The sequence below is a fragment of the Botryllus schlosseri genome, chromosome 11, assembly GCF_051294905.1.
Source record: "Botryllus schlosseri isolate E-star chromosome 11, Bs_hap1, whole genome shotgun sequence".
In the NCBI taxonomy this organism is placed as follows: domain Eukaryota; kingdom Metazoa; phylum Chordata; class Ascidiacea; order Stolidobranchia; family Styelidae; genus Botryllus; species Botryllus schlosseri.
Genome location: NC_137246.1, coordinates 18182301 through 18196350, shown reverse-complemented (window position 1 = coordinate 18196350; position 14050 = coordinate 18182301). Strand labels below are relative to the sequence as shown.

The 14050-nt window shown below is 39.2% G+C and overlaps 5 protein-coding genes across 5 annotated transcripts; 2 read left to right on the top strand and 3 right to left on the bottom strand.

The window, feature by feature from the left end:
• The first annotated feature begins 267 nt into the window (after nt 1-267).
• On the top strand, nt 268-1578 carry LOC145450465 (uncharacterized). The gene has a single exon (XM_080328987.1). It carries the CDS (start codon nt 404-406, stop codon nt 935-937), a length of 534 nt encoding a protein of 177 aa, XP_080185113.1. The 5' UTR covers nt 268-403; the 3' UTR covers nt 938-1578.
• On the bottom strand, nt 778-2350 carry LOC145450466 (26S proteasome non-ATPase regulatory subunit 9-like). The gene is made up of 5 exons (XM_080328988.1): nt 2183-2350; nt 1646-1748; nt 1392-1579; nt 1230-1331; nt 778-1159 (listed from the first exon to the last, which is right to left on the bottom strand). The coding sequence occupies exons 1-5, from the start codon at nt 2348-2350 to the stop codon at nt 1049-1051; spliced, it is 672 nt and encodes a 223-aa protein (XP_080185114.1). The 3' UTR covers nt 778-1048.
• LOC145450464 (26S proteasome non-ATPase regulatory subunit 8-like) lies at nt 2328-3431 on the bottom strand. Its single transcript, XM_080328986.1, has one exon. The coding sequence runs from the start codon at nt 3429-3431 to the stop codon at nt 2631-2633; it is 801 nt and encodes a 266-aa protein (XP_080185112.1). The 3' UTR covers nt 2328-2630.
• A 2695-nt stretch (nt 3432-6126) lies between these two features.
• Nucleotides 6127-11069, top strand: LOC145450676 (ubiquitin-conjugating enzyme E2 L3-like). Its single transcript, XM_080329183.1, has 4 exons — nt 6127-6281; nt 6351-6446; nt 9421-9607; nt 10659-11069. The coding sequence occupies exons 1-4, from the start codon at nt 6255-6257 to the stop codon at nt 10811-10813; spliced, it is 465 nt and encodes a 154-aa protein (XP_080185309.1). The 5' UTR covers nt 6127-6254; the 3' UTR covers nt 10814-11069.
• Nucleotides 10983-12709, bottom strand: LOC145450673 (uncharacterized). Its single transcript, XM_080329181.1, has 2 exons — nt 11720-12709; nt 10983-11281 (listed from the first exon to the last, which is right to left on the bottom strand). The coding sequence occupies exons 1-2, from the start codon at nt 12424-12426 to the stop codon at nt 11185-11187; spliced, it is 804 nt and encodes a 267-aa protein (XP_080185307.1). The 5' UTR covers nt 12427-12709; the 3' UTR covers nt 10983-11184.
• Between the last annotated feature and the right edge of the window lie 1341 nt (nt 12710-14050).

Sequence of the window (14050 nt, the reverse complement as noted above, 5' to 3'; positions counted from 1 at the left end):
TAGTCGTGCTGGATGCGTTTGTGACGCCATCATTGGCCATCCAGAGGTAAAAATGAGGTTTTGTGAACAACACGCAATATTATGTTCGATACATATATTCCAGATCAGTTAACTGGTAACGGTAATTGCGCATGTGTCTCCGTGAACATGTAGACTGTCCTGTATATAATTTTGAACAAAAACGTCTATTCCCCACCAGAAACCATTGAATTCCCCACCAGTGGGGAATTCCCCACCGTTTGGGAACCACTGGTCTAGGGGTCTCTCTATATATGGCAACTGGGATTTTGAAAAAACGCGACTCAGAACGCGCGGATTGGGCGAGCAGGTGGTTAGCTGGTTACGTAGATCATACAAGCGGTCGGAGATCACAGAGTTGCGAATTTGTAACTCGGTATAAACGATGGCAGGTCGAGGTAGGCGCATCAGGCGTATTATTGAAGGAAAGACAGAAACTCCAGAACTAGGAGATGGACCCAAACTGAGGATAATGGCCAAGTATACATACAAAGCACGCCTCGACATGCCGGGAGGATTCCAGGAGGTCGACATGAATCAGTTTGATAAACTTTGGCTGCTGAAAAAGGGATACAAAGACAACATGCATTGGTGGCAGGTCGAGACTGACGATGGCCGTAAGGGTTTTGCACCAGCTCAGTACCTGACATTAATCGAGGAAGGTGTATCTTCATCACTGCCTTGGCTCACGAAAGTTGAAGAACAAAGCCCTGAGCCCGCAAGTACGCCGCCTTTCCCACAACAAACCAAAGTCAAACATTATGTACCAACGTACAAGGAGAATGCTAATGAGAAAACAGATCATTACTGTAAGATATGTGAACGTAAATTCAATGGTCCTATTCCATATAGGGCACATATCAACAGCAAAGCACATAAGGAAGAGGTGAGGATAGCGCAAGAATATAACCAATCGTAGATAATGTGTCTCATCCAAGAATGCTGTGCCTCCAGACACTCCATGTCCCATCGTGGTACCCTTGTTGAGCAAATATTGGTCTTGCATTTATTTTATCATTGAATGGCGGATTCACAGTGGTACTATGTTACATCCGAGCAGACCCCGTCCACTCCATCTTCGAGGTGTTAGCATTACTCTCATTGACATTCCACCTCGCCGGACTTTGACTTCAAGCGTTTTCTAACGAAAATGATTGGTAGCTGTGAGTGGATACGGTACCTTCATCAAAATAACAGCATCATGCTCTCACCCCTTCACTGTGCATCACCACCGAAGCAATTGACTGCAAGCCTTGAAAATTCAACTTGTTCACTGACCCAAAGCTTAGGATTTCGTCGCCCGCACGGAGCCCCTAAAATTTCAAGATTTACTGTTGAAATCCAACACATAATGCAACGGCGGTGCTACCTACCGCTATATCTGCAGGAGATGATGGTGATACGAGGTTTATTGCGGCAAACGATTGTATTGCATCCTGTATGGTGACATTTACTTGTGGGGAAGTTTCTGCTTCCATGCTGTATATTTTGTGCTTAGAGTGGATCGAATGCAGTTCTTGTTCTATTTCTTTCATCAAATTTTGGTGATCATTTTGCAAACCTGTAACGACATAATACTGTCAGGGTTGAGGACGGTATAGATAGTCCTAGGTCTTAGTTGTCTTACAGGCTATTCTGTTCCTGCTTATTCTTATTTGATAAACATCAATGTCATTTCTTGGGTATCCCTCCCTGTCGACCAGTGGTTCATTCATCCCCACGTTGCCTTGCTGTCAATAAAATTTGTGTTGATAAGACCGAGGCGGATGGTTAGACTACTACAGAAATGTGTAGTGACGATAGCGCGTGATCACATTTGGGGTAGAACCTTGACATTTTGCCGGATATCCAGCTTTGCAAACTGAAGCTGTCATGGGTGTGACAGTTTTGTGCATGTCCAGTAGATTGTTTCCCACCATTGTCTTTAAAGCACACTTTGACGGAACATGCGACAAAACTCAATGCAATTCGTATTGCCCAATTTCAGTCAAGTTACCATGCGTTGCATCCAAGGGCAAAGAAGTATATACCTCAAGGGCTACCTCTACGTAATTTACTGGACTGGATATCATGACTTCCATTATCACCCCGACACCTTCGGCATATGCGACCTACTTGGGTCGTACTCATCAATCCTAGCTAGTCATTGATTACAACCACTTACAGATGTTGTGAGAACATCATAAAGTTCTTTGATTTCTTTCTCAATTTTGTTTTTCTGGTTCATCATTTCCTTAATCTTCTGTCCTGTTTCCATGACTATCAACTGTTGTGAAAATACGGATGGCACGCTAATGCAATAAGGTTGACTGAAGGCAAAAAAGTGAAGCATCACACATTATTCAGGGAAGTAGGATATTATCATTATAGTTGGTAAATGCCACGCTGAGTGAGAGTAATCCCTGCGACAATCGTCACATATAGAGCCTTGTGAGGTGAGATAACATGCACACATATATTGTTGCAGAATAGAATTTATCGCAGCACACAAGGCAACAAGATCGCAGACAAGCAGTGTCATATGCATTCAAATACCAGATTTTATAGGAAAAATATGGCATCAATCACTGTAATACAAATTGCTGATAACTCAACTCATTTCAATATTTTGTTTATATAATCATTTCCAGTTCTCTGGCATAATCGATGACTTGTGATGCCAGCTCCGCAGACGGCAGAGACGTCTCTATTTCCTGCCTCCCTGTGCCTTTGAATCGATATTTTTTATCGTTTCCAGCTCGCCATTCTCGCTTCTCAGCATATTGTCCAAATTCCGCTTCAGTCTCGAAGTACAGCATGTGCATAGCATCCTGTACGGCTATGTTGGGATAGGCCTTTTCGATGCATGTGGCGATTTCATCACGAATCGTTCCAAGCAAGATATCAATAAAGAAGTTGTAACTTGCAGCTGGCACATTTCCTTTGGCGAGGAATAGCTTGTTGTAACTCCCTTCCATTAAATATTGCTCCATTGAAATGGGATGGTGAATATATACGTTGTTTTGTATGTCAGATGCTGGGAGCCGTTCCAATTCTGTATGGAACTCCGCGACTCTATTTTGTGACAGCAAACATAGTAAATTCAATCCAAGAATTTCATACTTGTACGGTGACTCGGATGCATTCATATCCTTTTCGTCGTGATAGTAGCATTTCAATTGCGAGAGATATCTTTCGAAGCTTGGTATATCTTTTTTCTGTATACTTAGCTGAGCACCAATTTCAAGTACATTTCTCGCTAACACAAATTCTTCAACACTCGGTGCTTCGTCGACTGGAAGAAATGACAGTTCGGTCAAAGCCATTTTCAAGCTGTTCAGAACTTCGGTGCATTTTGTGAGATTGGGGGATTTCTTGTTGAATTGTTTCGTCAAGTTTTGGTACATGCTCGCTGCTTCTTTGAAGGAAACCATTTTTCGGATACTCGCAGGTGATGATGATCTGTCGAATGTTCCTAAGCTATAGAAGATGTACACACTGAACAATCATTTCGATAAAAATGGATATCCACAATTCAGCTTTGTATAAGAAATCATTAAGCTACTCGATATATTTTTTACCAAATATAGGCTAATGAGATTTTGTTACCTCCAATAACTTAGTATGTGTTCTGTCACACAATTTCGCTGCATCCATATTATACTTACAAAAATTCACAAGTAAAGTTTATGGAACAGGAAGGAATAGGAAGAAACATTAAATGAAGTACAGTCACAGTGTAGCACACTCAAGGAAAAATAGCCTAAGCCTGGCCTGTGTCACTCACAATTAGCTGGTAATCCCGTATTACACATATCGTCGCGGTGTAATCAAATTTTTCGCATCGATCAATGAACAAGGAAAATCAAGTTATAGTTGAATTTTCATATTTTTGGCCATGTTTACGTTCGTCATATAAACCACGGCCAAGATAAGGCTGAAAGGAAAATGAGAACTTTGCAATAAGTTATTTTTTTAAATGACTCTGATTCCACATCGAATATATGGCCTGGCCACAAATCCAGCATACACTACAGAATGTTCCATTCCAATTTCCATTAATCACGTTTAACCGTGATGTCTTCAAACAGCTTGGAAATGACATAGGGACTTTTGAAATATCTATATACATACACACGCGCCCTTAATTACCGACCAAATGTCTTCTGTTTTTTTGTCTCGATGTCTATCAGCTCAAATCGTATGGCACTATAGAGTATGTCATACTCTATAATGGCACTCCACCAAAAACAAGACAAGAGCATGATTTGACATAAATTTCTTGAAGTACGCAGAGTCATATTTATGAGTTACACGGTCTCGCATGAGTAGTTTCTAGAAATGAGCTGTAACAAAAAATTGCACATGCAAATTAATTAGTCATTTACAGCAGTAACAGCACACGGACGCACATACATATATTATATAAATATACAGGTACACGTTTCTATTCGTCCACATCCTTTTGGTTCGCGTGATAATGACTAGTCCATCCTTTCAAATGAAAATCCAGGTTTCCAAATATTTTTCAATCATCAGAATATTTATTAGAACAATAATTTATTTATTAGTTTTTGAAAACATGTTATGAACTACGGGAATATCATCATATATACTCTATTTCGTTTCCACGGTTAATGATGGTATCTTGTTGGATGTGTTCGTCGATTATTCTCTCTTTTTCCTTCTCTCTCACTCTCACACTCGTCTTTCTCATAGTGGTCTTTCCTTCCCTCCTTCTTTATCGTAACTCTTTCCACATTCCCTCTCGGTGGCGATATATTGTCAGAAACCTGCTTGTTGGCCTGATCTTTTTATAGCAATATTCATTATACGCTCATACATTACCGCTGCATGAGCTTTGCCTGGATTGAGTTCAGCCGATGTACGTTTCATATTGCGCCTCAGGTCTTGGAGTATGTGTGCGCTGGCTGCTATACATTTAGTTAGAAGTTTACTAACAGAATGTCGACTAGAAGTCTATAACCACGACGCGTATTCAAGAAATATTACTCAATTTTAGGTCAAACTTTCTGATCAATACGTAGGGTGACGTTAGCTTGGCGTAGTAAAACCATGACTAATCCGCGAAAATTTATCATAACATATGAGGAAGCTCCCATTTTATAACCAATCTATAGTGGCCATGCTTGGGATCTGTTGTTCCATATTTTGTACGTAAGTATGCCACTGAATCGATCTAATCCTCCGTTTACCGGTGGTAATGAATGATGCATAACATCTCTACTGGAATCTCGGTACATTTTGCCTAATATAACAGGTGAGCAGCGATGATTCTCCTTGTTGAAGTTATTTAATAAAAAAATTAGAAAATTGTGTGAGCACAGGACACTGATTCCATACAGGCATAACATTAGTGAATCGAATACGGAAGGCAATGATCTTCCTCACTGATATTCATTATGACCCGTGGATCTGTCATTGTTAACCATTCTAGCGTCATAAAATATATTTCTTCATCTGAAAGGAAAGACGCTCTTGCCTTGATTTATTACTCAACAACTTGCATGATGCTTAGCTGCTTACCCCATCGCTAAAGACAAATTTGTATCAAAATTATGTTTGATATCGGAATGAATATGTATTATTGTCAATCCCTAGGCCTACTGGAATCTCGGTACGTTTTGCCTGATATATCAGGTGAGCAGCGGTAATTCTCCATGTTGAAGTGATTTAATAAAAAAAAATAAAACATAGTGTGAGCACAGGACACGATTCCATCCAGGCTTTCAATTAGTTTTTGCCATCTGCGTCTGACTTCACGGCAATGTAGTATTGATTAACCGGAAAAGCAATGAATTTTAGAAGCACTCAGCAAACTAGACAGCCTGCTAATGTCATATGTTTAATTAATTCTAGCGCTACTTGAGATAACTCTGTGCGAGTGGTGTAAACGATCACATAATTCTATGAGAACTTAACTATGTATATAAATGCCACATAATCGTATCGCGTATAAAGGAGGGTCTTTTTAGCTAGCATTTGTTTCATGGGAAAAAAGTGTTCTTGTCAAGCTGAATTTGCTACTGTCACACCTGTTATTCCTTGGGTGCTTTTGCATTGTTCGCGCGCATTTTCTGCTGTTGCTGATAATACATCTTGAGTGGATAAGGGATATACTGTATTTTGAATGTTGATTTCTGGTGTGATTCACACTTTTATTGTACAGACATCTTTCCGGCAGCTAAATTGAACTTACCTATATATCTGAAAGCCTTGTGATACTGTCCGAAAGGATGACTGCTACCAAGCGCTTGACCAAGGTGAACCTTTGAACACAATCTATTTTGTACTATAGACTATTGTAATAACCTGCTCTGATACTTTGACAGGAGTTGGCAGATTTGCGCAAATCTGAAGACAAATGTATTCGGAATATTGTTGTCAAGGAAAACAACATTTTACAATGGAGTCTCATGCTTGTTCCAGTAAGTCAAATCTTCTATTATATCAAACTATTTGTGGCTATGTTCATACTTTGTTTTGACCTATCGAAGTTACTCTTTTCTCAAATCTTACTACCCAAAAACGCAGTAGACAGTTGTCTACCCTTGAGTATAGTTGTGAATTGGTAGTTGTTCACATTATTGGGCAAGTTGAACAAAACATACTGGAAGAGGGTTGACATCACCATACTAAATATTATGACTAGGGCAATTTTTTTTTTACCTAAAAAACGGAAGATTTTGACCTAAAAAATCTAAATTTTGACTTTTTTTGACCTAAAAAAACTGAAATTTGACCAAATTTTGACCTCACGTATGCAAATTAGGTGTTTTCGCATATAATGTTAAAGTTGTACTACTTATCTTCATTTCTGGTTGGAACTGTCTGTCCTTAGTAAGTAGATTGGCCTGAAAAAACGTTTTTGGCTCAAAAACTGACAGATTTTTACATGAAAAAGTAGTATTTTAACGAAATCTGGCCCTATGAAGAATTCCAGTAGTTACATTACGTATTCTGGTAAAAATAATTAAAATTTGTTGTAGTACAAGGAAAGATCCTTTCCTACATTCTCGGGTAGAAAGTGTCTGTCCTTACTACGTAGCTTGCCAAGAACGGAGAAAGAACGTTTAACAGCAGCATTTGTTGGCTGACAACACTCAAGTTGTGTGCACACTGCTGGTGACAAACCGTGTTGCTTCATTCTGACAATGTTGTCTATATCAAAATTTTTCAGCTTGCGCTTCTTGATATAAGAACCATGCAATGTCCAAGCAGTCTTGCTTCAGCTAGGATATCGCGGTACGTTGACCATAAAACCATGTCACTATTTGTTTCATTTGATCATTTATGATTCACAATGAGCAGACGATGGTCCGTTTACAACGGTAGGCCTATAAAGTAGGCTACAAGCTGTAAAATATCAAATGATAAGTTCACCGACAGCGCAAAATCTACGATACAAACGAAATGCAGAGGTCAAAAAATGTTTGACTTTGTAAACAATTTTGACAAATTTTGACCTAACGCTACAATTTTGACCTAATTTTGACTTTTTTTGACATGTCAAAAAAAAAATTGCCCTAATTATGACTTTTTTCGATTCTGAGAGCCATAGGCGCAGCCACCTCATTATATTTGTGAGGTGATAGCCACTTGGTACAAAATAGTTCATCGTCACCGAAGCTGCATACTCGATGGTTCGTGAATAGTTCTGACTCGCGAGAGATCAGGGAGTCGCTAATTCTCAGCACTGCAAGACTTGCTGGCAAACTTGTCATAGCCTGTGTGAGCGGATCTTACACTGGCTGTGCGTAAGTTCGTCAGCGCGAGGCAAGGACGTTGTATTTCAAATTATAAGCCTAGCCATCCACATTCTCGATTGCTAGGTACCTTGCTGTCATCAAAATGCAGGCTTGTTGCAAAACGTTATTTTGTCGCCGCTGAACAGGCTTGTAACCAAGTCACAAGGTTCCGAGTCACAAGTAAATCTCACTTTTATAATTTTGACTTGAGTCAAGTTGAGTCACCGAAAATCGTGACTCGTAATTACTAAGGTAATTAACGGTGACTACCAATAATGTGGTAACTATACTGTTCCTCGGAGATGCAATGAAATGTCGTCTGACTTGGCCGTCCAAATCTCGATTCATTTGACTTGATTCGAGTCGCATGCACAGTAACTCGAGTACAAATCGAGAAAATACAAAAATTTACCCGAGTCGAGTCATTACAACCCTGCCGCTGAATTGAAGAATTGAGTAGGCCTACAAGCCTAGTAGTAAGTTAACGTAATGGTACAAGGTAACAATTTTCTATATGTCTTCAGTTATTACACCGGTTTGTAGTAACTGGCAGTAAGACAATTAAGGTCTGGCTATCCTTGTGCTTTCTGCATGTAGGGGAGAGGAGGCAAAGATGAGACACTTTTTTGATATTACAATGCCACTCGAAGAGTAATGCCTTCTGAGGATTAATTTTGGTATCAATGAAAATCCTGTTATTTGTAGTATTTATGACTATGTTTTGAGGTATATTGTGCAACATAATCCGGGATTTCTTGGCCCTCAAAAATCCCTGCTCAAATGTCTCGATTTACCCCCAGGTGAGGGTAAGATTAGACAGACCGTGTTCAAGAGGAGACACCAAGCAATTCTTGTTCATTACACCACCAATATATCCCAAATGATAAATCAACTAGCGCCATCATGAAATTCACTCTGAGAGGAATTTGTACATCATATGCAAATTTAAATGACATCGAAAACAAATTATCCATGGGATCCTGACACAATAAGAGTTTTATTATTATTTTGTTTTGTCACATCTGCTCAACTACTAGATAAAATCTGTTCGCTAAGAAATTTTTGTATGAAAAAACTGCATGACTCATCTTTGCCACCTCTCCCCTACTCTGCATTGTACAGTCGTACTGCCGTATGTCGTGGAAATCCAATCAAAAGCACACATTCATGCACACCTCTGTAATCGTTGGTGGCGATTGTGGTCGGCCATTTCTGTGAACCTGGTGTTAATTACTTCGAGGCGGCAGGGTATAGTGGAAAAACAAATCTTGGGCCACCTCGTGAAAGAATGGAAGTCGGCACCTGTGCTGAAAGCAATGTAACATGCAAACTCTAAGCATGAGCACTTATGCAATGTGCACTGTACTGTGTACATTGTACAAGTACTGGTGTGAAGACAAAATCAAAAGTAGAATATATGTTATAAATGGAATTGCTTAGTTGTTAACATGACCTGGTCTGTGTTTATGAAATGCTGGGTAATAAACAGTGATTCAGATTAAATCCTGGTGCTCAGTTGCCTGTATCATGAAGGATGTTGTACCCTTATCATGACGCATACGTGAATTTTTTTCATATCAAGTTTTCTTCTAGTTCTTGTCGATCAATAATTACTACTTCGATCACGTTAAAACTAACCTGTTTTCCATATCAGGAGCATTACCCTTACAACAAGGGAGCTTTCAAGATTGATATGGTCTTTCCACCTGAATATCCGTTCAAGCCACCAAAGATTACCTTCTTGACGAAAATTTATCATCCTAATGTTGATGAAAAAGGCCAGATATGCCTTCCCATTATTAGTGCAGAGAATTGGAAACCTGCTACAAAGACGAATCAAGGTATGCATGGTAGTCGATTTGTTCGTTATTTTCACAAATGCAGGCAACAAATTATGACTTGAATAGTCAAACCAATCACGAGTAGTGGTCCTCAATTTTAATCGATTGGCAGCATGTGCAATTCCAGTGTTCTTGATCATGATGCGGCAAGTTGTGTAGAGCGGGTCTATATCACATTGTGATTGTAAATTGGGTGATGCCATACTAAGATGTTGTAGAATTGTCAGTCTTAAGGTGAATAACTTTTCTCGATACCCATTTATATTAGAGCATGGGTGAGAAATTCAGTCTTGACAGTGTCTTGGCCATTGCACGTCAAGCCAATATGCCAATTCATGTCAGCTCCATGGAATGAAATTGCCATCGCCAACGCCTTGTCAGCTAATGATGATTAGTGATATTTCACGTAGGAGAATATTTTATTTTGAACTATTCCAATATTTTCAAACTGAAATCAATTTCAACATTTCGAAAAGCGTTCTTCCGAAATATCAAATGAGGTCGTACGTTGATGACCCATGCTCTGTATCATGTATTTTCTCTTTTGCGCTTAAAATCCTAATTGATTTACATTCGAAGCACTTACGATGGTAAGATCGAAGCTCATAGACACCTAGTTTAGCGCTTTGAATTGACATCGACTAAAACAGAATCCGGGACATATCTCGAGTTCGTTTCATCCACCCTAATATTCTCTGCTCGCTCTAATACACCATTAGTGGCCAACTGCAGAATCTATTGGGTCGGGCTGGGTCAGACCAAAGACCTGATTATTAACACTGGTATCCATGGCTTCCCCGCTTGGCGCTCAGCACTACCGGGATAGCATGGAGGCAAGACTAAGAAAGCCTGACAAGGCCATGTCTGCACCTTCCTAGTCCAGTGGCGTATGCACTCATTATGCATATGCACAGATCCTGCGTAGGTCTAGGTACATCATGAGTCAGTGAATATGCCACAAAATATCATTGACAAAAATATATTACGTCCTATTCCTATTGTGTGGGATAATTTGCTGCGTTTTTCTACCGTTTCTAATGTTTTGCTACAGTTTTACAATCTCTCAACAACCTTATAAGCAATCCGGAGCCCGAGCATCCGTTGCGAGCAAACCTTGCCGAGGAGTACACGAGAGATAAGAAAAAATTTGACAAGGCGGCGGAAGACTTCACAAAGAAATTTGCCGAAAAGCGGCCATGCGATTAGTATTTATAATAGGACGGTTTTGATAGCTAATCTGCTTTGTCTCACGTTATTCCTGTGTATCATTTGTAAGAGAACTCAATTCTACCGTGCTAGTAGTGCTTATGGAAGCGAATGAAATTTCGGTTACTTAACATACTTGCGGCTGTCACCGATTACATGCCAAGGGTGGTTAGGTTCCAGATTTTTATTGCTGAAACAATATCTCCTCCGCCGAGCGTATAGTTCTTTTTACCAAAATAATATGTGATGCTTCAGACGAGTGTTGTCATTTCAATGATTTTTCACAGTGGGAATGATTCCGAAAATGTGGAGCGAATTCTATATTCCCCGTAAGTTTGTGATTGTAAATCCTGTGCTGTCGATCGAGACTATTAGAAACGATTCGATGTCAGATGATCAGCCAGGTCATTCCTTCTTACACGACGGAGAGCTTGAATAAGTGTTGGTAGTGATGCTCTGGAATCGTTGCTGAAAGAAAAATCATCAGATCATGCTTGCTTGAAGGAAGACATGTAGCTAGCTAAATATAATTCTATTCCATGTGTATATTATGGGACCACTTCAGGGTTCTTGGCATAACGAACAGCTCGACTGACATTAGCATGTGCGTTTCAATACACTTTTAAAAATATCAACTAGCAATCGACTAAAACCTGGGTGGATGGCAGATTCCTCCACGTGCGAGTGTCGAACAATTTCCTGGCAGCATCATTATAGGGTGCCTTGAAGATGTGATCATCAAGAATTGATGTAAAGACTTCTACAGTTACAGGTATGTACAGTTGGATTACATACACTGCTAGTTCCCCTATATGATACATAGTGAGCTTTGTCGATTAAATCCACGTCAAATAACTCCAATGCAAATGACTCAGGAAATGTAGAATAGACTAGTATATATCTTACCGAGCCCAATATTGGAAAGTTTCTTGAATTTGTCTACGAATGTGCCTTGGCCAGTTGGCTTCAGACTCTTCAATAACATACTCAGGCACATCAAGGTGCCGCGCACACATCTGCCACCCTCTGGATATTCGACTGGTCACAAAATCAAGTCCCCGGCGAAGCTGTGGATCCAACACTCTTCCGTCGTGAGCTATTTGACCAGGCTGAAGTTCAACACGGTTGCCATGATTAGGGATAAAAGGAGTGGCATCGTTAGAACCATGCTTCGCCTCCGTAGTTATTTCACTGCTTACTGCAGTGTGAGCAGGTGTTTCTTGCGCAATCGCTTTTTGTATTTTATGTTCTTCTTGATGTGAGCAATCATTGAATGTAGGATCAGTATTAGAGTTAACTGCCCCTGTCATTGGTGGCTCTGATCTGGCGGATAAGTACCTATCAACATTATCACACAAATCAAGTCGATCCACGCGATCAAGCATTTTCTTCAAAAAATCCACGTCCTCAGGATTTATTTCATCCAACTCTTCTAGCAATTTGAATAGCTCTTGAGCCGTTTCGATCCTCTCCAACTTTCCACTACCGGCATCTTTAAGTCCGCGGCAGAAGTATTTCAGATCTTCCAGACAATGTTTATCAATCTTCCGTCCGATTTCAACCAGCATTTCTCTATATTCCGCATCATCATCCCCTGATGCCTTGAAAGCCATGGTGTTACGTTTATGAATCGACTTGTTTGAAGATTGTAGCAGTCATGCTATCACACAATGGTGTATTACAAAGCAATGATTTGATAAATACTGCTCACAATTATTAAATAAATATAACAAAGTTTCGTGACATTAGTTAGGTATTAAGTTGTTTCAATCCATAATGGAAGCTATCCTTGAATCACTATGGTCAAAATGCCAGATGTTATATGATATTCGAATGTAGCATACAGAAAATTTAGATTAGTATCGGAAACCCATATCCACACCCAAATCAATATATTTAATGTTTTATATAAAGTCACATTAGTAGTCGATCAACATGGAAGTAAAAACGGAATCGTGAGTGATAACAAATAATTTTGTGTAACATAAGTGTAAAATGAACATAGGGCCTCCTTGACCTAACCTAATGACGACTCAAATCCACACATGGATCATGTTAGATATAACATGTGCTATTATTTCATTAGAATCAGACTCTTCACATGATCTCCAGATGTATGTAAAGGAGTATTAATGAAATACCCAAAGGTGGTCAATCTAATTGTTGGTACTCGAGTAGTAACACTAAATTTCTACTCAATTACAAGAGGATTTCCAAGACATGTTGAATCTACTTTAAACGGAAGTAGAAAACGAAGATTTTTAAAGTACTCAAGTAATTTCAAAAAGTAGATTTGGTCAATAAGTCGAATATATTTAATCTAGCTAATTGAAGGTTTGTACTTTCAAAATTGTAGGATGCACCTTCATGACCAACACAAGATGACCAATGTCACTACAAATTGGTGCAATGCTCAAAAATAAATTCATTTATAATGGTAAAGGGGCTATAAGGCACAGCTAGTATAACAATTTCACTCATAAAGGTGCTGCAACCATACCTCAAAACTGCTTTTTACTTTGAAAGTCTGAAAAGCAATCATTTTGTCAAAAAAATCATTAAGTGAAAGTAATCAAAATGAATATAATAACCACTTGGCTTTCTTTGATTCACACGCAATGTTTCTGACTGTGTCTGTGTGATTGGCTCACTCAAATCAGTTTTCCTTGATATTCTTCAATGAAAACCACTTCACACAATTACAGTCATAAGGTGTGATGATTCAGATCTAATCGAATCAGCTCATTCAAGATATGAAAAGGCTGGTCTGATTCAGAAGCGATTAGAACCGGTGATGGATCAAATGGATTTCCAAAACTGAAGAATTTTAGACTCCTTTGGCAAATTGGAAGTTTGTAAAGAGTCAATAACAGCCTTACAAAACCGAAGTAATAGTACTCATTTGGTTTCAGGAATGAAAAAACAAATAGATCAGGTTTGCTGTTTCGGTTCAGAAATGTTCGGTAAGAGTGTAGAAAATTAGTTTACAGAATGATTCAAGGCCAAGAGAGGGAATTTGCACAGTTGATCATGTACCTTCGACTGGGTGTGGACAGGTAATTGGTAATCAATATTTCTCAACAGTGGAAAATTTCAATTCGTAATAATCAATAATAATATATGTGATTTGTGACTGGACTGACTGCTGCTTGATTTGACTTTGTGAAGAGAAGACATCAAATAGTAGGCCTACCCGTGAAATTGTAATATGACATCCAATAGCTAGGCTCTTCGCGT

Excerpts from the sequence above, each read along its gene's own strand:
- LOC145450465 (XM_080328987.1), top strand. The coding sequence starts at position 404 with ATGGCAGGTCGAGGTAGGCGCATCAGGCGTATTATTGAAGGAAAGACA.
- LOC145450466 (XM_080328988.1), bottom strand. The coding sequence starts at position 2,350 with ATGCTTCACTTTTTTGCCTTCAGTCAACCTTATTGCATTAGCGTGCCA. Across the intron at positions 1,332-1,391 it reads CATCTCCTGCAGATATAGCG|GGGCTCCGTGCGGGCGACGA; the intron begins GTAGGTAGCACC and ends TTGAAATTTTAG. Across the intron at positions 1,160-1,229 it reads TGGTGATGCACAGTGAAGGG|AAAACGCTTGAAGTCAAAGT; the intron begins GTGAGAGCATGA and ends CATTTTCGTTAG.
- LOC145450464 (XM_080328986.1), bottom strand. The coding sequence starts at position 3,431 with ATGGTTTCCTTCAAAGAAGCAGCGAGCATGTACCAAAACTTGACGAAA.
- LOC145450676 (XM_080329183.1), top strand. The coding sequence starts at position 6,255 with ATGACTGCTACCAAGCGCTTGACCAAG. Across the intron at positions 6,282-6,350 it reads CTACCAAGCGCTTGACCAAG|GAGTTGGCAGATTTGCGCAA; the intron begins GTGAACCTTTGA and ends ATACTTTGACAG. Across the intron at positions 6,447-9,420 it reads GGAGTCTCATGCTTGTTCCA|GAGCATTACCCTTACAACAA; the intron begins GTAAGTCAAATC and ends TTTCCATATCAG.
- LOC145450673 (XM_080329181.1), bottom strand. The coding sequence starts at position 12,426 with ATGGCTTTCAAGGCATCAGGGGATGATGATGCGGAATATAGAGAAATG. Across the intron at positions 11,282-11,719 it reads ACTTTCCAATATTGGGCTCG|CAACGATTCCAGAGCATCAC; the intron begins GTAAGATATATA and ends TTTTTCTTTCAG.